The sequence below is a fragment of the Drosophila serrata genome, unplaced genomic scaffold (assembly GCF_035046125.1).
Source record: "Drosophila serrata isolate PLE 108 unplaced genomic scaffold, ASM3504612v1 contig_184, whole genome shotgun sequence".
NCBI classification, from domain to species: domain Eukaryota; kingdom Metazoa; phylum Arthropoda; class Insecta; order Diptera; family Drosophilidae; genus Drosophila; species Drosophila serrata.
This window is the reverse complement of record NW_028257082.1, coordinates 303,807-327,850: the sequence shown is the minus strand read 5'-3', so window position 1 is coordinate 327,850 and position 24,044 is coordinate 303,807. Positions and strand designations below refer to the sequence as shown.

Below are 24,044 nucleotides of genomic sequence, written 5' to 3'. Positions count from 1 at the left end.
ATTAGTAGTCTGAACTGAGTCGTTTACATTTTTTAAAAGTGCACCAAAATAACCGCCGAAAGGCTATCGACTAAAAGTATCGATAATACTATCGCTGTTTGCACAGATCTGCCAAAGCGCCGGCGCGACCGCTTTAGCGACAAATTAAATTTTATTCGGGTCAAGTCATATAATTTTGCATTTTAAGAACAGTGTAAATTTGTGTAAAATATATTATTATTATTTAATTAGCTTATATCTTGCAGTTTAAATAAGAGGTATATAATAGAAAATTAAATTCTCCCTTTGTTTGCTCAAAAATACGTATTTTTCGCTCTTCTCTTAAACTCACTTGCTTAAAAACTGCTTCATTTTCCCGCTTCTTTTTGGAGCGAAACAGAAAAAATTGTTACAATCGGGAGAATTTTTCCCGCCAAAAAAGGCTAAATATGACGGGAATAGCATATTTGCCATCACTGTGTACGCTCTCCAAGTTTTACTCTCTAACCGGTTCGCTCTTCTGCTCTTTGCTGCCTCGCTGTGCCTCTTTCTTCGCGACAGCGTATATAGTCGGGAACACAAATAAATTCGGGCAAAAATTTTTGAATCGTCGACCGTTGCGGACGGAAAATCAGATTAGGATCGTGAGTTGATATAACATAAGTACCAGTACCTGAGGCGGAGACAGAGAGCATCAGCAGGCGGAGAGCTGGCAAAGTTCCGTTCTAGACGTTTAGAAAAAAAAAAAAAAACACCCAAAACCCAAAGAAAACCAACGCCGAAATACTTGAAAACGGGCGAAAAAAAAAATGAAACGAATATCTGTATAAAAACCGAATATAGCCCTCCTCCTCCTCGCCACATATCTACTATATAAACGAGAATTTCTGCCGTGTGCGCGCGTGTGTTTGGCATATTTCGCACAATAGATGAAAAAAAAAATGAAAAAAAAAAAAAAAACGAATGAAAGCCACAAAAAAAATTAAAAGAAATGAAAGAAACGCAAGGCGAAAATTTGTATTAAATTCGGAACAACGAAAACAACTACAGCTACATCTACATCTACAGAATTAAGAAACTGCCACGGCGAGGAAAAAAGCGTCGTCGCGGTGTAGTTTTTTTTTTCGTATTATTTACCCCTGCCTCTTTTTTGTGCCGAATTTCGTCGCTTCTTTTCCAAGCTGGCTTGGCAGTTTCTTTCCTCTTCCAGGCTCTCTCATCCACCACCCCTACAGTTCCAGCAGCGACCCTAAACAAAAATCCATTCTTCTTGCTCTCTCTTTTTGCAGTGTGTTAATTAGTAAAAAATAAAGTTAAACGCGCGTTCCGTAATTCCACTCACACACATACCAACCGTCGCCGCAGCGGATTAAAACTTTGTCACTTTCTTAGCAACAAAAACTACAACAAAACCTACAAAAATGGTAAGTTTATGGGCCAATATATATATAGAATATAGAATATAGAATATGTACATGTGTGGTAGAAAAAACATGTGCATCTCTCGGCTTTTTGTGTTTACACAAACGTGCGGGCCATTTTCCATTGAAATTTCCACACACAGTTTTTGCGAAAAATCAAAGTCAGACAGCAGCAGCCAAGGTAATTACCATTAGTGCGAGCGAGAGGCGAATGGTGATGGCTTCCAATTAGATGTTGTTTATATGGTTTTAACGGCTTTCTATACATGCACACACACACATACCAAGGCTCGCACACCTAATAATCTCCCCAAAAACACCCCGTCGAAAAGCAGCTGTCCCCGAGTATCCTAAAATTCGTGAATTTTCGCACCCCGAAAAATATATTACTCTAGCGGGTAGGAAAAACTGGTTTGTTAAAAAAAAAAGCATAAAACACTGAATTTGCAGTTAAAATACCGTTACTTAAACCACAAAATAATAATAATATTCTGTGAGAGTGAAAATTGTAAAATTTTAAATATATAGTGCGTTTTTTTTGTTTACTTTCAAAATAAACCTAAATCTGATATAAAACTGTATATTTTATGAATATAATATTAATTATAGAGGTACATTAATAATTACAATACTAATAAAACTTAAATGTCTTTTGAAAACATAACCTAAAGTAATACGTGAAATACTTTAAAAAGAATGTAGTAAAAAAAAAAGAAATTTTAAAAGTTGTATTTAGCAAAATCATAAAATAACTATTTTTAAATATTTACCAAGAATTAATTTCTTACAACAAAGTTGTAAAGTTCCACTGTAGTTCACCCCCTGGCACACACACTGCATTTTTCAACCCCATTAAAAAAGAGAGTTGAACTTTACACAACCGGGGGTCACTCAAAAAATTAAAAGATAAAAAAAGTGGTGCAATTAAAAAACTAAAACCCAATGCCAATAGCAAGAATTTACACACATGTCACGTCACTCGTCAAAATAATTTTCCCAAGGCTGCCATATACACGCACACAGCCATAATTTCAAGCTTACACATACACAAGAATATTAACTCTCGATCAGGTTGAAATATAATAATTCCATGACGCTCGAACTTCCACCGATTGGAACCGCTCCCCTGGCGAAATCCAATCAGGCATGGAAATGTGGAAATTCTTATCAGCATCTCGAGCAACACCTCATTTTTGTTGCTCTTCCTCCTCTTCTATTTTGTGCTTGCAATTTTCTCTATGGGAAAATTCGTGTTCGGCCATAAATCTAATGTGCTTTTGGCAAATTTGCTAAACATTTATGAGCGGAATTCAAACAAAGGCACACGCGCAGCCATTCTGAAAGATCCCCGCAAATTATGGAAAAGCTCCCTGCCTCAGTTTTTCCCTTATCAGTAGAAAATGTGTGTGCGATGAACAACACAAAATTGCCGGCTCTTGGCCGCTTCGCTTTGCCCCGCCGTTCGTTCTTTGGCCGTTCACTCTATTTACTCTTTCTGATTGTATTTTTTATTTACCGCACATTTGGCCGCAAAAAGTGAGGTTAAAATTGGCCATGGAAACGCTGAAAAAATTCTTGCGGCTCGGAATTTTGTCGCTCTCATTGGCTCTCTCTTTCTCTTCTAGTTGCGCATAACCGTTTCTCTCTCATAACCGTTTCACACACTTTTCGCTCTCTTGCTGTGTGCACTTATTTCGTTCTCCCTCTCTCTATCTCACTCTGTCTCAGTCTGCACATTTGTTATCAGTTTCGTTTTGTGCTGCGTCGCTCTGTCTTTCTCGCTCTCTGCCTCTTCCCGTTTCTTTCCGATTTCAGCTTTTTTCGCGCTTGGCACTTTTATCGGCGCCTGCCTTTTGTTGTTTTCTTCCATAACCGTTTCATTTGCCGCATTGCGGTTATTTTGCTGTTTCGCCTTCGTCTTTGTTCGTTTGCTTCACTCGTTCATTCGTTCGGCTCGCCGAATGCGCAAGTGTGTGTGTGTGTGTTGCTGCCTGTTCCACTTTGCCTTTTCGCACAAGAATTTTATTGTAACGGAACAGGCGCAAAAGGGAGGCGGGGCCAATGAGGAGGTGGAGGAGGGGGCGAGGCAAATGAAGAAAAATTCCTGCTAGACGCCGCTTAACCACATAATCCAATTTTCTTGTCGCCTTCTTCTTGGCCGTCCTTCTTCGCACGTTTCACTTCTATTTGGCTTTCTGCCTTTTGATAAGAAGCCCACCTTCTTTGTTACCTTCCGCTCCTCCCCCTCCTGTTTCTTATGCGCCACACCTCCCTCTCTTTTCGGCCTCATCTGGCGTCGCTTAATTTAATTAGCGATTTTTACAGCTCACGCAGAATGCCAACAGCTTTTAATTAAAATAAATCGCTAAACCGTACCCCAATTTGTTGCCCTGATTCAGCTGCCAAACTTAACTTGGGCCAAAAGAAATGATTTTGGTATTTATTAACATTATTATTGATATTATTAGAAAATTAATAATTGAAGTAATAAGTAAAGGACTTTATAAAGTACAACCAAAGAGAAGGTTGTTTAAGTTTAAAAAATGAACAAAAATTGAAAGATTGTTGTAGATTCTATTAAAAAATCAATTTTATACAGCAAATTATTAGATTCAAAATATTCCGAATTTATATAGATATTAAAAAATACGTTTATTAAGCTTACAAAGAATTAAGCTTGAAAATATCTCTAGAATTTGAATTTATCCACCAGAATTTCCATGAGTCAGTATTCTTTGGCTGACTTCATCGATCATATGGCTTTATAATGAATAATGCTATTCGATGATGTGAGTGGCATATTAATAGCGAAAAATTACTGGCTTATGGCTTTCATTTAGCGTTGCTTTTTCTTTAACTTGAATCCCAGTTCTCTTGCACCGAGATTGTACCCAAAAAAAACCATGTTTAACAGCCATTCATAAATCCAAACTAAACCGGTTGCTACCGGCAAATAATAAAAAATTATACAACAAAAAAAGAAGTAGAAATAACAACGGTAAACCGGCAAACTTGAATTCAACATAAAGTTTAAGTTAAAAACTCGTTTTGGAGCATAAGCTACTGTTAAAAATTGTACATGAGTCAAAGAAATGAGTATTAACTGTACTTTGTGAATAAATAAATTATGAATCATGATCAGAGTTTATATTATAATAGACATGACTTGAACATGGATAAATCAAAGTGTTGGAAGTGAAAATATAAATTCTTTTTTACATTTTTAAAGGTCTTTATTCAATATTTATTAAATTAAAACTCATTTGCAACTCCCTGGCGACAAAAAGCCATGACTCACTGCTATAAAAATAAATAAGAATAAGCTTGATAAATACACACAGCTTGAGTCCTGCTCTCCTCTTTGAAAATTGCAAAAATGGCGAAAAATTCCAGCAGTCAGTGTGTTGTTTTTTTGCCTTGATATTGGAGCTCCTCCGGATTGCCGTGGGCGTCTGATTGTGCATATAAATGGATTACCAATTAGGCCTTAGGCCAACCCACCCACCGCCCCCAATATGCCTCCTACCGATTAACGACGATCCATTAATGGATCTATCTGGTGGGTGGGGCTTTGTTGTTATTTGCATTTGTGTCACCATTTAAAGAGAGAGAGCTTATGGATTTGGATTCGGATCTGAGTTAGTCACGCCTGCCAATGACATAACCCTCGGTGGAAAGCGCTTTATCTGCTGGCAGATAAGCTGGGCAAATTCAATTGAACGCCAACGCGACAAACGCCACAAAAAAAAAAAATAAAAAAAATGAGGTAAAAAACAGGTGGCAGTCTGGCAGGCAGCAAACCAAGCCAAATGTACTGGTATTTACTGTTTAAATTTACCCAAAATGCCGAGATTAGATAAGGGTCAAGAGCAGGGCGCTATAATTCCAATGCCAATTGTTGATTTGGTGTACAATTCTTGCCATTTCTTCTGCAACGGAAGTTGTCCATAAAAGGTGGGTCTGCGTGTGATTTTAAAAGGAAAAAGAAAAACACCTTCAATTTAATGATTAGATAGGAGGTGGCTTTATCTTAAAAGTTGTGGAAGTGTTTCAACAGTTAAAGTTAAACTATTGATCTCAGAAACCAAAAGAATAGCAATTACTCTTATAAAATTTTAGACTAAATTGAGCTATAATCAAATACAAATTTAATGATACAGGCTTAGCAAACAAATAGCATTATTTTTATATGGTACTTACCCCTGGCCAGTTATCAGCTCGAACAAACATATATAATATAAAAGTCATACTCTGACGCAGGCAAAGTTTGCGTTTGCATTTTTGTCTCATGATTAATAAGAACAATTATCGCTCTGATATATGCAGCCAGTCAAGTCAAACCAGGCCTTATATTATAAAAATATATTCAGCGCATTTATTGAGCTTATCGCCGCAAAGCTCGAGTTGTTCGAATAAACATTTTTATGCCATTAAACAAATAACAGGCAAAACCAGAGAGACCCTGAAGATCATATTTGGCTAGGTTTTCCGGCTCTTCCCAGACTGACAACTCGCACGTTTCATGTCACATACACATCATTCCGAAATGACAATAATAATAAAAAAAATATATAAACCATTGCGAAAAGAATATCAAAATGGTATTGGATGTCGTCTCCTCTTCTGGCCCTGGGGCCCCTCCTTTCTTCAGAATCGTTCCTTGTCTTTTGTTTATTCTCCTCCGCTGACGTCAGGTTTTGTTTTGTTGATTCAGCGGAAACTTAACACCTTTTTGGCGGAGATACCGGTGCATAGATATAGAGGTAAAGATACAATTGCCCCGGACAAACAATATACATACATATACACAAAAATTATTCAAATTAAACACAATTGTTATTCTCTCTCGCTCCTTTTGTTATTCCTAATTGTATTCTTGGGTAGTTTTCCATGCTGTGACTTTGAAATGCCATCGAGATGTCATTGAAAAGTATTTCACAAAAAACTTCTACTTGCTCAATTGGTAATCAATAGTTGTAATATTTATTTTCTAAGCATTTTCGAGACAACGATTTTTGCATAAACAAACTCATTATGGTGCGGTATTTATATTATTCTATATGACAACTAATTAATAATGAATTCTTATCAATTGTTTGCAGGCCGATCAGCTGACAGAGGAACAGATCGCCGAGTTCAAAGAGGCATTCTCGCTATTCGACAAAGACGGCGATGGCACCATCACAACAAAGGAGTTGGGCACAGTCATGCGCTCCCTGGGACAGAATCCCACAGAGGCCGAGCTGCAGGACATGATCAACGAGGTTGATGCCGACGGTGAGTACAGGGGAGAGATTTCGAGACCATTTTTAGGGGATTCCCATCATCAATAAAGGATCCAAATGGGGCGTTGTTTAAAGATATCAAGTCAGTCAGTTGTTTTAGAAAGTTGGGGAGCAATAGTGTTTGAAGTTAGTTAAAGATCTGTTTTATATCAATTAAGAAGTTAATTAGATGATTATTGAGGAAATCTTTAGAGAATCTCAAGATAAACACTTCTCCGATAAATTTACAAACAAAAAACTTCATAAGACAAAAACTATTAAACCTTATAATTGCATTTTCTAGTCATAAAATATATACTCCTACGGTTATTTAGGGTTCCATTTTATGAAGCATAACTAATCCAGTTTAATTTTCTAAATATTCCATACGATGAAGTCAGAGTTTAGGGTGCTTCGACTATATATAATGTGCAAATGATGGCCGATTTGCTATGGTTTCGGTTCTGGGCCAGTGATAAACAAACACTAGTGTGAACACCTTTTGGCCCGTTCCCGTTCCCGTTCCCGTTAACATTCCCGGGTTGTCTAATTTTGTTTACCCAAAATCTATTGCTGTTCTGGGCCTAATCCCTCTCACACTCGGGTCTCTTGGATCGTTTGTATTCTCGCAGACAGACATAGATCAGACCAATATTTGTACGACAAAACAATGGGTGAAAATAAAAATCATTTCTTGGCTAAAAATATGCAACAAAAACACGTCATAGCCATTAAAAATAGACGACTAAAATATTTTGGCTCTTGTCTTTTGGCAGAGCGCGGCTGCTGTCAGAATTTGTATTTTCCTTCTTTTCTTCTGATGGTTTCCTTTTTGTTTTTATTCCTATTATTTGTAGAATATAATATGTGTATATATTTGTATAACTTGACAAAAGGTGGTTTTAGTGTAACAGAAAAAGAAATATCCGCAAAGATCAATTTTTATTTTTGACTCTCGGAGGAAATCGAGCGACAGGCGCCGCCTCACGCCTCGCGCCAAAAATTTAAGGGGATGGGGGAAAATCGGAAAATGGAAAATGTGTCGCCCGTTTTTATAGCGTTGAGGTGTTTCACCTTTTGGCCAAAAAACTAGATTGCCCCAAATGTTCTCGCAAAAGAAAGTGGAAACAAATTATGGGGGAAATGCTCTCTTTTCTTCTTAAAGAAAAATTTGCATTAATTTTGAGAGGAAATTGTGTGTTATTTTTTATTATTTCCTTGGAGTATTATTGTTATTTTCAATTCAGTGGCTAAACTTAAACTTTTAGTGAACAAAAGAACATAGTTTTTTGACATTTATTGTATTAAAGGAGGTTGATATATGCTTTGGCTTTTTGTTATATATTTTAATTAAGTTTTTAGATCTTGTTTGGTAGGCAAGCAAATGTTAGAAAACTGTCTGTTCTAGTTTCTTTTAAATTTCTTCTTTAATCTTGACTAAGAAAGCTGGAATTTATATCTTTTAGACTTTCTTCTTTCTAGCCCCTACTTCAAAGATATATTTGTATCTTTATTTTTCCAAGAACTAAAACACATCAAAGCGTAACAAGTCTTTGGGAAAAAGTTATTTTCCTCCCTCGTTTTTTCCCCCAACATTATTTTTTCATAACTTTTTTTTGGTAGGTGTCCCCGCCCATCTTGCTTTTGTTGCTGCTGTTGCCTGTTTTATGTTTCCATTTTCTTTGCCAGCTTTTCCTTTGCTAGATTTTCCTATGCTTTTATTGTTGTTGCTGCTGCTGCTTCTGTTGCGCTTGCACGTGGAAATTGTGTGCGCATGTTGTTGAAAATATCCAGGACAAAATCTGCAAAGTCTCGTCGGTGTCCTGCACACAGGAAATTCTTTGAGCGCAGGCGCCGGAAAAACTCTCGCACAATTTCCCACACTCCACTTCCTCCCCCCATTTTCTTTCTTTCATTTTTTCCACGACAGTCAAAGGGGTGCAATGTTGGGTGGGGACTCTTAGTCTTTATCAGAGCTAAAAATAGTTTTCCCCCTACACTTTATTCGCTGGAATTTGCATATGTTGCAAACTTTTTCATTGAGTGGAAAGCCAAATGTGTTGCCAACTTTATTTTCCAGCGTTTAATATTTGAAATTACTTGGGGGGAATAAAAAAAAGTGAGGCATGAGAGATGTTCTCTCTAATTTACCATCCCCAAGTGGAATGCACTTTCTGCTCGAACTTTTGGACAAAATCATCCCACTCACTTGTCGCCAACTCTCCATGGCAGGCCAGAAATCTGACGGAAACATTAAACATTCATTACTTAACATTTTGTTGGCGTCGCGCCGACGACGATGACGATGGCCAAACTGCATGCAAACGACCGCATTAGTTGCCTTTTTTTAGATTTTTATTTTTTAAGCAGAGGCCAAATGGGTTTGTCCAGTGGTATAAAAATAAAATGAGCAAAAAAACAGAAGCGAACAGAATTAATAATCTACAGCGACAGTAGCTATTCTAGGAATATGTACATATTATTGCAAGCCTTTTAAATTATATAAAAAATTATAAAGGTAATAATTGATAAATGATACTTTTACAGGTTATTATCATTTTAGTCAGAAGCCTTAAACTTAGTGAAAGAATCATTTCCGACCCTATAAATGATATATATTCTTGATCAGCATCAACAGACCAGTCGATCTAGTCATAAAAACTGTTTTTCGAATGAAAATTAATACTTTTTGGCTTAGTTATGAGATTTGTCAAATTTGATTTGTCGAAAAAATTGCCATTTGAAACTCTGTTATCATTCAATTCCGATTCGATCTAATAATTGAATTGCCAATCTTGCCTTTGAACTGAAACTGGTTCCCCTTGTACATTTTAAAGCTATTCTTCCCTAAGAAACACATGGCGTATACTTAATATAAGGGTTTTCACGTTAAGTATACGCCATGTATGCAAAGTTTATAATAAGGCAAAGACTTTTATTTTATACCTTTCCAGGGTGTTTTAATTTTAGTCGGAAGCCTTTAAGTTAGTGAAAGACTCATTTCCGAGCCTTAAAATCATATATATTCTTGATCAGCATCAACAGGCGAATCTTTCGAGGCATGTAGGAAAGATAATACATTTTTTACATTTATTTTTTTAAATTTTATAAGGGGTTACATCGTTAAAATTGTCAAGAATTGACCAAAATTTAGTTTTTAAATTGAGTATGTAGCTTTATTAACCTAACGAAAACTAACATAAACCTGTTTTCCGAATTAAAATTAATGAATTTTTGGCTAAGTTATGAGAATTTTAAACTTTGATTTGTTGAACAATTTGTCATATAATAATGTGTTTTTTATTGATTAAAAAAATGCATTTTGAGCTTAATTATGATGGATTTCCGGATCGAACCTATGATTCAATTGCAAGCTGGTAGGGTATTTAATCTTTGGCTGCCCGAAGTTAGTGTTCTTTCTTATGAAACTTTAATTTCAAGTTTCAAAAACCATAAATCCCACTTACTAAACCTCGACTGTAAGTCCTAAAAGCATAGAAAACTGCCTGCAAACTAAATTTAGCGCGTCTCACAAAAGACACAGGGAGAGAGAGAGAGAGAGCGGGGGGAAAAATAAATAAAATCTTATTAAAATTTTAAATTGTCTGCAAAATTTTGCGCGCAACGTTGCGAATCGGAAAAACACTGAGAGGGACGGCTGTGGGGGAAAGAGTTTCAGCTGAGGAAAAGCGTAATGGAAACCGAAAACCCCGCCAGACATTGGCCATCAACATGGCGACGCTAATGGCGAAAGGCAAATGGGGCTAACATCATAATTGGGATGCGCGTCAAAGTCTAAGGAGCGTCTAACCAAAATGGCAAGAAATTTCTCAATGATTCTTAACGCTGGTATTTTTGGTCTTCTTCTCGTTTTTGGGGAAATCCTATCGACAAAGCCAAAAGCAACAGAAAATCGCGTCAAATGTTTTAAATAGAATCATAAACAGAAACAGAAAACGGAGGCAAAGACAACAAGCAAACCAAACAACCGAAAATCGAAATTGAAACACAAAAATTGGGGAATTGACTGAACCACCACCCGTCGATATTTTATTTGATGTTCTTCTCTAAGCTATTTTCGAAATATATATTCTATCTATATATTTTTTTGGCACTCAATGTGGTACCTTATTGATTAATAATAATACTTCAATTAGCTGAAATGGTATCGCTTCCAGATTTATTTATTTTTGCTGAAATTAATTTGTTTTTTCTATTTTTTATAAACCATGTTTTCTTTTTCTTTCTTGAATTCCGATTTATTTGTTTATTTTGTTGAACATTATGCTCTGGGTTTATGTGTTTTCCTAGATTATAATCTTAAAATGTTCTTTGACCTGAGGCGAATGCTCTCATTTGTTCTTGGAGAAACTTTTTGATATATAACTTATCATTTTCATTACATCTAAATGGCTGTTGAGGAGGTTTCTTTCGGTTGTTTTGGCAATCATATGCGAAAAGTTTTTCCCTCTTCGGGAGAGTGGAAAACCCATTTCCCAAAAAGTAATAAAAAAACACACATTCAATTCACAAGAAACAAAATGATAGCCACAATAAGAGAGAGAGACAGAGAGGAGCTGCATGCTCCATTTGGTTTTGAGGGTAGAAAATGGAAAACTGAAAAACATTTTATACATCTCTGTACCATTTTATGGACAAAAGGCTCTTCTGGCTAACTGAAAACCGGGAGGGCTTTCTCTGGGAAATGGCGAAAGTCAGTCAATAACAATTAAGGCCAAAAGTTGTTGCCGCTTTTATTTGCGGAGAAACGAGAGGAGAGTCGAGCCAACTATTTGCAACTTTAAACCCAGTCAAGTCGAAGGAAACTTTTTCAATTAGTATAACAAGAATTTTTGGTCCTGCAGACCACTTCATTTGTATTTCTCTCTCCAAAGGAGAAAAGGAAAATGTTTGTATAAATTCTTTAACAAATTTTCATTCCGCTCCGGTGAACCGCCAGACTGCCATAAAGGATCCATAGCATCCAACATCCTTGGACGAGATAAGGTTGGGCAAGTGATTTAACAGAAACGGGATTAGGCAGACTTATATGCCACACTTTATATAAGGTGGCTCCCCACACGTGTCCTTATGGCCTCCGTTTTAACCCAGGGAAAAAGTTTGTTTTTGGGGCTTAGGCAAATATGAAAATATGCTCGATTATATGGCTCCCAGGGATTTCTCTGGCGGGGCACAAGGGCAGCCCAGAGGTGGTGAGAGGAGGAGCTTTAAGTAGTGTACACAACCCCCCCTCTGGAGGCATTATGATGATGCGCTCGGGAGGATTGGGTAAGCAAACTTTGACATAATGAAGAGAAACGTTCGTTTTGGTGTCTTTATCCCTGACTTGAATTTATTATAACAACGCCCTGGGTGGAATTTAAATTGATGATGGCCTCCCCACAGAACCCATTCCTCGCTCGCACCCAGAAAAGTATGCAATGGAAGCTGAACATTAATTGTTATCCTCCTACACCACAGGCAACGGCACAATTGACTTCCCAGAATTCCTTACAATGATGGCACGCAAAATGAAGGACACCGATAGCGAAGAGGAGATCCGGGAAGCCTTCAGAGTGTTTGATAAGGATGGCAACGGCTTCATCTCGGCGGCCGAGTTGCGTCACGTGATGACAAATCTGGGCGAGAAACTCACAGACGAGGAGGTCGATGAGATGATCCGTGAGGCTGATATCGATGGTGATGGTCAGGTCAATTACGAAGGTAAGTTAATCAGATCTAAATTTAATAAATAATTCGATGTTTAAGTGATAAATTGGCAAGGTTTATGTTTTATTTTTTATTGTTAGTTTTAAAAGACTGATAAGTATTTGCTAATATCCTAGGTTTGAGTAAAGATTTTATTTATGAATTGTAAAATCTATAAAACAGAGAAAATAATAAATGAAATGTAGATTTAAATTGTAGGCTTGAGAAAGGAAAGTTAACCCTAGGTTACAGGTTCTCATAAATTTTAAAAGGTATATTTTATAATATTGAAGAACTTGTAGAACCCTTGATTGTATTTAAACTTTAAACTTGAAATTATAAACCTCTTGCATAGATATATCTTGAACTTGTATAGTTTCTTAACAACCTTTGCAATTAACTGATGAAATCTGGACTTTTCCCTCAATGTTTTTCACTCGCTTTCGTAAGAAGGTGTTGCCCGGTTACATTATTTCCGCTATATTATGACCCGATATTTAAGTGTTTTGTGTGTCGCGTGTTGGCCCACTAATTGGATCTATTTTCTGTGTGTGTTTTGTTTGTTGTGTATTTACACCTGCCAGGCAACTATAACAACGATTGAATCATGGCATTGCATTTGAGTCACAATTGGCACTTGTCTGTGTCATACGGCTTTACTAATTCACATGATCTCTCTGCGCGTCGTCTCTGTTGCTCTCTGACTGACTCATTATAGTAATACTTATAGCTATATACACTATACAGATATATATCTACATATATAGAGAGGGAAATATATACATATATCACTTGCCATGTGCACTAGCACATTTTTATTTGAAAATTTTCGTGTTTTGTGTTCTTTGTAATTTTTTAATTGCTTGAAAATTGATTTTTCCAGAGTACATAACAGAAAATGAAACAAATATTTGAGTATGAGCTAGTTTTTAACAGATTTTCCATGGCATATCCTCCACCTACTACTGCCCCGTTGGGTCTTTCCGTAAAAATTTCCTTTTGTTGTGATGAACGAACGAACGCTCAAAGAAAACCGGGGAGGAGGCCGGCAAAGTAGCAATTAAAATCGGACAGTATTTTCCCCTATACATTATATATATAGTGTATAGTATATATGTTTCTACGTTCCTTCTCTCAAGTTCAAATAGAAATCGTTTTTGGCTACCGCTGCAAGCATTTCTCGGATCAAATAGATTAATCACAAGTAATTTATGAACAAAATACATAAAAATAGCAAACAAAAAGTTTAAACAATCTAACAAAAGCGAGACGTTGATCTGAGTAAATGAGGATTTAGTGGTATTTTTTGTTTTGTAGTGTCTGATTTTATGTCAAAGAAACCAGGAAAACATTGATAAAGAGCTATAGAAAAGAGATCAAGATTAGTTGAAGGGCACTTTAAATTGTCAGATAATGGGATTGTATTGAGTTACGTGGAACATGGATTTTACAGAAATCGTTTAAGGGGTAAATATAAAGATAATTGCATAAGCTTGTTTTTTATACTTTACCAGGGTATTATTATTTTAGTAAGAAGCCTTGAACTTAGTGGGGGAGTCATTTTCGACCCTATAAATCATATATATTCTTGATCAGCATCAATTGCAAATTGCAAGTGTATATTTTCTTACGCTGCCCAAAGTTAGTTTCTTTTCTTGTTAAGGTTTAAAGAAGTTAAAGGATATAACGCTTATATTATTTAACTTTCTATTGAATAATTGAAAATGTTTTCTCCTCTTAACATTTTAAACCATTATTTGCTAGCCATATTTAACTTGCCATTTATTTCCTGTGGCTTTTGCTGCTCCCAATCAGCATTTTTTTTAATGCCTTTCGCCACTTTTCCTGCCGCTTAAATTGAAATGTTTTTAAAAGCCAAAATAAATGTCGCGCGTAAATTCCACTCTTAAATGATTAACCTGCCGGGGCAAACGGCACACAGCTCACACACCGAGCAGCGCACAGCCCACGGCAACAGTGCGAATGGGAAACAACAATTAAAATTAAATATATCTATATATATATATATAAATATTGTGCAATATTCTTTAATTTCCCCTGGGCGAATCAGGGGGTGAGGGGAGGATGGAATGGCATGAACATTGACCGAATGAATCTCACTCGCCGCCGGAATCAGCATAACGTAAATATAAAATGCGCATTGTTGCCATTTCGCTTATTGCCAATTAACCAAAGTCTTTATTGTTGTCTTGCCGGCTATACACACACACACACACACACATACAGATACACAGTGTGTGTGCCGGGTCCGAAGAACCCCACCTTCTCACCCGCACAACAACACCCACCCCATCCCCATCCACATTTTGGTAATTTTGCAAGTGAAAATTATATGGCGCAAACAATGAATATGCACAGAAAAAAAAGAAGAGATATTGGAGGGGGATTTGGGAATGAGATGAGACTTACTTTGGCCGCATGCCAGATACAGATACAGATACAAGATACAAATGCTGTGCTAAGGGAAGAAAGCAGCAAGGAGAACAGCAAGTCGAAAATCAAATAAAATGTTAAACAAAATACAAAGAACAACAAATTAAACATTAGCGCAGAGGCGAGGCAAATTAAATGAACACATCCCAGTGAGAAAGATGTGTTGCTGAATTTGGAATTTGGTAGCAAAAATACAAATGCAAATATATATCTATCTTATATAGAGGGAGAGTGAGAAAAAGAACCTTAGGAATGATACAACGAGTAAGTTTGGCGAATGTAAACAAAACGACGAAAGATAAACAGCAGAACCACCAGCAAAAACCACCGCCAAACAGCGACGTAATGGGTGGTGCGGTTTAAATAAAATGCACAAAAATTTACTAAATATTGTATATATGTATATATATTTGGCAGCTGGAAAAGTTGAGCCTAATATCATTTTAATTGCTCGGGTCATCAAAAAATTAGCTTTAACCTTTATTTTTCGCGAGTTAAATACACTACAAGAAATTGTGTTTTACGGGTAATCATTTTGGGTTTAGTTACAGAGAAATTAATTATCTTTGTGAATTGTTTCGTCCTAAAATATCATTTCTGAGAAAAGTAATTATCATTTTGAAAATAACAATATTAAAATTGTGACTAATACTAAAAGCATTTTAAGAAACCTAGAGTTCTCGGAAATGTAGAATTCCTAATTTATGGGAAATTTTGGTATCCTATGCTTTGATTTTAAATAATAAATATTTTCTCTTAGTGAAAAACTGGTCATTTAATGGGCGTGTCCTTAAGGTGTGTGGGTATTTTTTACCTATGATGTTTTAGGACCAAGAGATGTAATCAAAAGAGCGAATGTCGAGAAGGAGGAGCATTATTTGCATGTGGGCAAATGTCAAGGGCTTGAGCTCTCCCTTTGGGGGTTGTAAGCTCTTTGGCTATTTTGCATACCAAGTCGGCTTAGCCCTTTTCCGGGCGTTGCCTGAACTTTGACTAATAACATTTTATTTTTAAGCCTGCCGAAAAAGGTTTTCGCTTTATTAGAAAAGGTGTGTTGTGTTTTGGCCATTTGAGTGTTAGTCTGAAATAACAATCTTTTAAATGTCGGGTTAAATTTCCCATAAAACCTTGATAATCGCCATCGATTGCATGAGAAGCATTTGATAAGAGGGTCCTCTATGCTAGACATCAATATTTCACCTTTAAGGTTTATAAACTTAACCAGAAATATAGATTAGATTGTGGCTAGTAACTAGGCCAACTGGTATTTGCACTTAGGAATTACTTATCTTGGTCTTTTTTAAATTTAATTGTTGTATTATTAAGTGGTTAAGATTGCAATTAAATGTTTTTTAAGGATTTCTTAACTATATCTCTAACTGAACAATCTTGACCATTGGCCCCAAAAAAAACCGAAAAATCCACCCAATTACACGCCCACTCAATTAGCTTGTTCTCTTTTTTGCTTCTGTGTCTTCTTGTCTTTTTTGTTTAAATATTTCAAAAATGCAGTCACCCTAGGCAAAAAAAAAGAAGGAAAATCGAAACGACCATCAAGAGAAAGACATGCAATCAACGAGAACAGATGCAGCAGCACAGAGAAAGGCAAAGAATTTTCCTCCTTTTAAAAATAGAAACAGACAAACACCTGATAAATTGGGGACACCAACACACACTCTTCGTTCTTCGTGGCGGTGGTTTCTTACCCTTCCATTGTAGTTGTCTATTGATTGAGCCGATGATGCTGAATTTCCTCCTTTTCTCCCATTTAATTTTTTTTTTTCCTGTGGTATCCATCAATTCGCGAACAATGCGGCAGAGACAGCGTCTTTATTGCATTCTGCTTCCGTCGCAGCATCCTCTGCTTTCTATTTTTGGATGAGAAAAAGTAGGAGAGTATATAATCTGTGGCGATTGACTGTCTGAGTCTTTGCACTCAATAAATTTGCCTTGTGAAGAGAGACTAGCATATAGAGTCTGCATAGGCACACTAGAGGTCAAGAGGATAATGCTTAATTATATATATTACTAATAATAATAATTTTCAATAAAAAGCTTGTAATACAATCAGTCTCACAACAACAACTTTATTTTGGGGTAAAAGATCATAGTATATATTATATTCAATAAAAGTTGTTTTAATTTATATATTAAAATATTCCTATTATCCTGACCGCTGCTGTATATCGAGTGTGTGTTTGCGGCCAAGTGTTTTCATCAGACATCTCGTGACTTGCTCGTTTGTCTTATTGATTAGGTGCCTTTGTTGGTGTTGTTGTTGGTATTGTTGGTGTTGTTGATGCAGCAGCCATGGTGTAATGCTCGTTTGCTCGTATTGATTAATTGCCTTCTTAATTTAGTAGAAGGTTAATGACAGCGCTCAGCTATTTTCGATACTTGATTTATTGTGTGAAATTTTTTTTTGTTTAGTGTCAGCTGAGTGACTTTGTTATGCGCCTAAGTGGTCGAGTGTGTTTTATATGAGGAATATGTCAAAATAAATTGGTGATAATGAAAGCAATTTGATTTTATGAGATTGTGTAGTTTATCTTACATAGTTCGGGAATGTAACTTCAATGACAAATTAAAAATATATTTTATGAAATATAAAAAAATCAAATAACAATTACAAACTGCCAATTTATCAATAAAATCGTTATTACTATTACCTTTAATGGTCCAAAACTTATTCAAATTTCTTCTCTTTTCCATTGCAGAATTCGTGACTATGATGACATCGAAGTGAAGCGTTAAATTATTTCTTTTTAAGCCTTTCTATTTTTTTAAGATGTTGACGAAGACTGTAGCTGTGCGCAATAACATCGCGCCACGCTGTTGCTATGGACCCCAGTAAAAGATCTTAAAAAAAAAAACAACAAACAAAAAACAAAACAACAACAAAGAGTTAAGCAAAAAACAACCAACATAATGAAGAATAAGAAGCAAAAAAACATTTAAGAAACTTTAAAACCAATGAAACTTACACTTAAAAAACGCAAAAGAAAAAGAAAATTTAAACAAGCAAAAGATGTAACAAAAAAGAAAAACAGAAACAGAATTCAGAAAGAAAAACAAAAAAGAATTACATTAAAAACTGAGAGAGACAGCAAAAAAGGTTAAACAAAACCAAAAAAACATAATTTTAATGCAACAAAATACAACAACAAACAGCATACTTAATGAAGTCACCGTTTAAAACTAAAACAACAACAACAACCAGCAGCAACAACAACAACAACCACAACAACAAGAATCGCATGTTATCAGTTGAATAACAACAACAGCAAGTTTACCACAACACTTTAACATAAATCCAATGGAGAAGCATTGCAAGCAGAAGAGGAAGAGAAGCAAAAGGGCAGCAGCAGCAGTAGCATCACCAAAGTATTTGCCACTAGATGGCGGCATTGCAGTATGGGCAACGCCACCTGGCGACAGCGACCGGCGGCTGCAGCAGCACATTTTGTTTGTCGGTTTTTCCGCCATTTTGAAGAGGAAAAGCGATTGAAAACCCCGAATCTGTAAGCTAGTAAAATTGTGTTTAAAGAACAAATTTGTCGATTTCGTTGCGAGAAAGAAAATAAAAATAAAAAAGCTAAAACAAACAACAAATAAAAATACAAAATAAAACAAAAAACTGTTAAAGAAACAAATATTTGAAATTTTTGCAAACTGGCAAAGTTTATATAGACACTCTCATACACTCGACACCCCTCCACAAAAACACACACACACACCCTCTTCCACACACATACACACACACAGACATGTCAGAAAAAAAACAAGAAGTAAAATATATTATAAATACAACATATATATATTATAAATAATGTAAAATCAAACAACAACAAATTCTTCTTATTAAATTATATTTAAATTTAAAATTAATAAATATAAAGAAAAAACAAATAAAACAAATAAAAATTACAAAAAAAAAACAAAAAGAAACCAACTACAAATACATTTTCGATATAAAATTAAATTAAAACGAAAAAAAAACCAAAAATGTGGCGCGCAGCAGAGGAGAAGCATGGCATATTTTTGGGGGCTGTAACGAGGACCAGCAGGACCACAGTCCAAAAGGTCCTTGATAGGCAGCCGATTTGTCGGCACGATTTGTAGCGAACTTAAGCAACTCTACACCAACTACAACTGCAACTACAGCAACCACAAGCGGCGATATGAATATGAATATGAATATATATATATATATTTGAGCAGATTTAACATTTAACAATGCAAAAACGCCACAAAAGAACACGACAACAGCAAACACACATTTCTTTAGTACTTAAGCGAGCAGCAAAGCAAAGCAACCGAATATTACTATTACAAATATAAATATGAAAGGAACTCTATATATATATATGTACGTATAAATACATAATGTACTTAATGCGAAAATAAAACCAAAAGTCTAAAGTAATATAATTTTATTATAAAGAAATATAAAATTAAATATTTATATGCGAGGAAGCTAAGAAGCGGCAGAAGAGCTGGACGAAGAAGAAGGAAGGAGGAGACGATTTCATCAAACACACACATATATAAAAAAAGGAAGGAAGGACGAAGAAGTAGTATGGAGGATAACGATAACGATAACGATTAAGGGGAGCATCGATCAACAACGCCGGATGCTCCTGCCAAAGAAGAAGACAACTCTCTTAACAACAAACCAACAGCAGAAGACGATGTACACGAAGCAGCAGCATCGGAACAGTTATATATATATTAACACAAATATATATATATACATATATATATTTATAAATAAATTATACATATGAATTAAACTAGCAAAATGCAAAGACAATTGTCTTAAATTTAAGCAAAAAAAAAAGCGGCGATGTAAACCAAAGCAAAAGCATAAGCAAGCGAAAAACGATCGCAAGAGCTAACTAAGTAAATATACGAACATAATGGTTTAAGTTGAAGTTAGAGAACGAATCGCAATCCCCTGGCACCGCAGCAACCGCAAGCTTCAGCCTCCAAAACCTCCTACTACTCCTACTACCACAACCGCCACTCTACTATATATACTATAGCAACTATCTGTTCTGTCTACCCCAAATTATTTCTCTATGTGTAAACCAGAAAAGTCTGCGCGAATTGTACTTGGTTTTAATTTAATTTCATATCGAAAGCCTTGTTTCCTTTATCTCCTACGCTGTAACGATAACGATTAACTAACTCTTCGTCGTGATGTCTTCTAGCTAACGATCTATCTAACTATATCTATCTGTCTATCTGTCCATACACCTCACGCCACACACCCCCACACACCTCTACACCGCCACACCTCGCCTCATCTCCAATCTTTCCAACGCCAACTCGCAACTACTCTTCTCCACTGCATAAATCAACTGTGAGTATAACTTACCAAAGTGACGGCAACAAATCTTGCGTGTTTTCTACGTTATAATATTTAAGTCGGGTTTTATAATCCCTTTTTCTGTTTGTGCTTGACTTTGGGACAGAAGAACGCTCTGAAGGGCAACGACAAAATTTGAACAAAACACCATTTGCGCTAATGATAATTAATAACAAAACAAAAATCATATTAAAAAAAAAAAAAAAACAAAAAACACTTTTCTATAACTTTTTTTAACAAACAAAAATAAAAAGAAGGTAACATTTTGTAGCGAAATTTGTGCAATGTTTTAAAGAAATGAAATGAGAGAAGAAACCTATATTGAAAAAGAAAACCTAACTTGCGGGCAAAAATTTAACTCTAATCAAATGACACTGACGAATTTTTCTAAACTAAACTCTTAACAAAGAAAATAAGTACCCAAAAACTAACCGAAAATGTAAACATTTTTCAAAAAGCAGGCCCTGCAAGTCGAGAGTCGATGTCAGGACGCGATGTGGTGCATTTCCAATTCTAATTTGGAGTTGTTGAAGTGCGTCAGTTGTGGCATTGGAGGCGGCTGGATTGTCTGAGTTTCTCAATTTCCAAATCAAAACTTGCATAAATATTTATCTTCGTTTGCATGGCCAGAGTCAGAATGGCGTCAAAACAACCACACCACACAGACACACAGAAAACTTGTTAAACTATGCTAAAAAGTGTTTGGGCAAAAATTACAATATTTCGAGGGGCAAAAGCAAACAAACCAAATGCTAAAAACTCGCGCCTATATCTATACAAAAATATATATATGAATAAAGCTATATACAAGTTATATATTTACGAATATTGTAAAAATTGCAACCACAGTCGAAGAAAAACTATAAGCATCAAGCAAGCAAGCAAGCAAGCGAATGAATGACAAGAACAAACCGAAATTTCTTTGAAGAAAAAAAAATACACAAACATTTTAAAAACCTCGAAACAAAACAAACCAAAATTTGCGTTTTCTTTTTTTACCGGACTGGTAACTATTTCTGGCTGGTAATTATTGGCTCACAAGCATGTCACACTGATCTCATCCTCCCTCCTCCCCCCACGTAACCAATTGGCCCCCAAGGATATGCTACGATATCTTGCTATCGAAGAGCTCCAAAGTCAAGTTGTTTAAATTAAGTATATACATATACATAGCTACAACCTATTGCAAGCGTGGACTGTGAAGGATCCTGGCCAGCGGAGCAAACCTGCAACCGGAACTGGATATACGCCCCCGACTATAATCCCATAAGAATTTAACGAGTTATACATTGAATGTATGCACTAAAATTAAAACCACCTACTAAGCGATTTCATCCATAGCGAATGCATAAATATATATAGAGTATATGTGTGTATATCAAATAGGCAAGTTATTCTTGATGTCCAAATTTACTACCATAACCATGTGTACCTATATAAGCCAGGCAAGTAGAAGGCCCGTTCCTGCACTACTCACTCTCCTCGAAATTCGAATCGGAACACTGCACTGAATGTCTAGATATAAACCTTAACCTTCTTCGGTTTGAAAATATATATATGGGTGTTAGATTTGAGAAAAGTCTCTATAAAAGTATCTTATAAAGCAAATGTAGGCCTTGAAAGAAAGCGAATTGCAAGAGGAAGGAAGTATAAGTATAATGTATGGAAATTACACGTATTTACTAGCAACAATAAAATCACTTAGAAATTAAATATATATATGTATAAAGTTAAGTGATATAGGGGCTGGCAGGGTTATTCTTTACTCTTTTATATATTATTAAACATTGGTCTTTCTACGAGTTTTTGTATATATTTTGGAAACCTTTCTTATGGTTAGTTTTCAACTTGAATTGATTTTACCTAGCCAGCCAAGAAGTATGCTTATAATTCAATCTGTCAGTTTCACTCACACACACCGACACCCCCACACACACTCACACACCCAACACCCAACACTGAACACAATTTCCGGGTTTTTTGCAAAACACATTTGTTGTTAACTGCGGAAAGCTAGCAACAATTGGATTGAATTTGAAAAGTAATAAACAAACAAATAAAGCAGCTACAGCGCTCTCTGAGACATCGATTCAGATTTCAAGGATATACCAAAATGTTCTAATTTTAAGCGAGCAAAAATAAAATGTTAAACATTATACATATATATCGAAATAACGAAATATGAAATATCCAAAAAGCTTTACCTACCAGACCGTCGTCGAGTCACCCCTAATCAAAAAACCAACAAAACTTCACCCCATAGGACAACCAACTGAATCTTATATATATATATGGAAACTGTAACTTCTAAGCTCTAAATTGTAATTAAACTGATCGAATATATGTATGATTACTGAAACTATTTATACCAACCAAGCAAAAACTTGAGACATGATTAACTAAAGAACTCAATCCCTCTCTCTAACCGGTGGGAAAAGTGAAAAGTATTAGGGCAGCATCCCAGCTACCCGCAATCAGAGTTAACTGAAGCCACGATTCAAATCAAATGCAAATAAACTAATTCCATTAACTAACACTCGAATCTGTGCAATCGGAATGCAAAAAAACAGTCGCAAGCGAAGCGAATATAAAACCATTTTAATAATTCTATTCTACTTAACAGGCAAAGAAACCAAAAACCAAAACTCAATAAAGACAAAAAACCGAATATACAAAATTTAAATGGTGTTTTGGATTTATTTAAAATATGGGCTTGAATAAATATATTGGATTCTATTTAATATTTGTTTTAGTAACCTATATTCAACAGTGGGTCAAAGGAGCTTTTGTTTTGGGTTTAATCCTTTTTAATTTATATACGTGCTATGCTTAAAGCTTTTATTGAGTGTCCTTATGACACAACCAATAGAAGTAAAATGTAGAACAGTAGGTATATGTACAGATGGTTTTGGTATGATTTTCGGGCTTTTGAATATATTTTATTCAAGTTTTTAATTTTTACATTAGCAAACCTTCATAATAATCTAGATTTTAAATGTAAACCACTTTAAAAACATACCTAAAAACAAAAAAGTTAACTCTTTAGGTAATATACAAAATATTACTCATACGCACTGTTGGACATATAGTTTCTTTTCTTTAGTTTCACTTTGCTACATTTTTGCTAAAATAAATGTTAACTATAAACTATATTAACTGTTGTAAAAACACTGGGGTGGCTTAGCACATTTTAATCAATACATTTTAATATCACTCATCCGCCCCGTTGGGCATATTATTTCATTGCCTTTGTTTCACATTAGATTTCTATATTTTTTTAAAGAAAACTATAAAATATATATTTCTTAGAAATAAAGGTCACCTGAATTTAAATAAAATTTTCATTTCCTTCTACACAAATAAATTTAAATTAGTTTGCTATAAAAGATTACTCATACGCCATGTGAGCAAATGTCATTTTCTAAAATTTTAAAGTATTTTAAATGAAACCTTTATAAAAACATAAAATAATAGGTAAACAAACTAAAAAAAATCACTCATACGCAGCGTGAGCCCTGGTAAATATTTCCAACCCATCTGGCAACTTCTTCGCCACATTTTGTGAATGAATAAAGCTCTAAAGTGGCAAACTTAACGCTGGCAGGAAGAGCAAAAGCTCGCTCAATGCAACCAGCATAGCGTAACGACAAAAGGAAGATGCTCGCACTGAGAGAAAAACTTTTGAGTGACAAAGGGGGATGACGGCTTAAAGGGACCGGAGCACGAGGTCTGCCATATGCCGCGTTGTATTTTGTTTGTTTTGATTTCGCTGCGCTTCGGCCTTTGTCGTTGTCGTTGTCGCTGTGGCTGCTACTGCTGCTGGCAGTTTTCGGCATCGTGTTATTT

At 35.6% G+C, this 24,044-nt stretch overlaps 1 protein-coding gene across 5 annotated transcripts; it reads left to right on the top strand.

Annotated features, from left to right (window-relative positions):
- Nucleotides 1–569: 569 nt before the first annotated feature.
- Nucleotides 570–18,775, top strand: Cam (Calmodulin). Of its 5 annotated transcripts, none has more exons than XM_086827655.1 (5): nt 570–623; nt 1,269–1,403; nt 6,503–6,677; nt 12,146–12,388; nt 17,545–18,775. In XM_086827655.1, exons 2-5 carry the CDS (start codon nt 1,401–1,403, stop codon nt 17,571–17,573), a joined length of 450 nt encoding a protein of 149 aa, XP_086683781.1. In that variant the 5' UTR covers nt 570–623; nt 1,269–1,400; the 3' UTR covers nt 17,574–18,775. The 5 variants fall into 5 exon arrangements, with proteins under 5 accessions (XP_086683781.1, XP_086683782.1, XP_086683783.1 ...); XM_086827656.1 differs by having other exon boundaries at nt 570–696; XM_086827657.1 differs by having other exon boundaries at nt 570–803.
- The last annotated feature ends 5,269 nt before the right edge of the window (nt 18,776–24,044 follow it).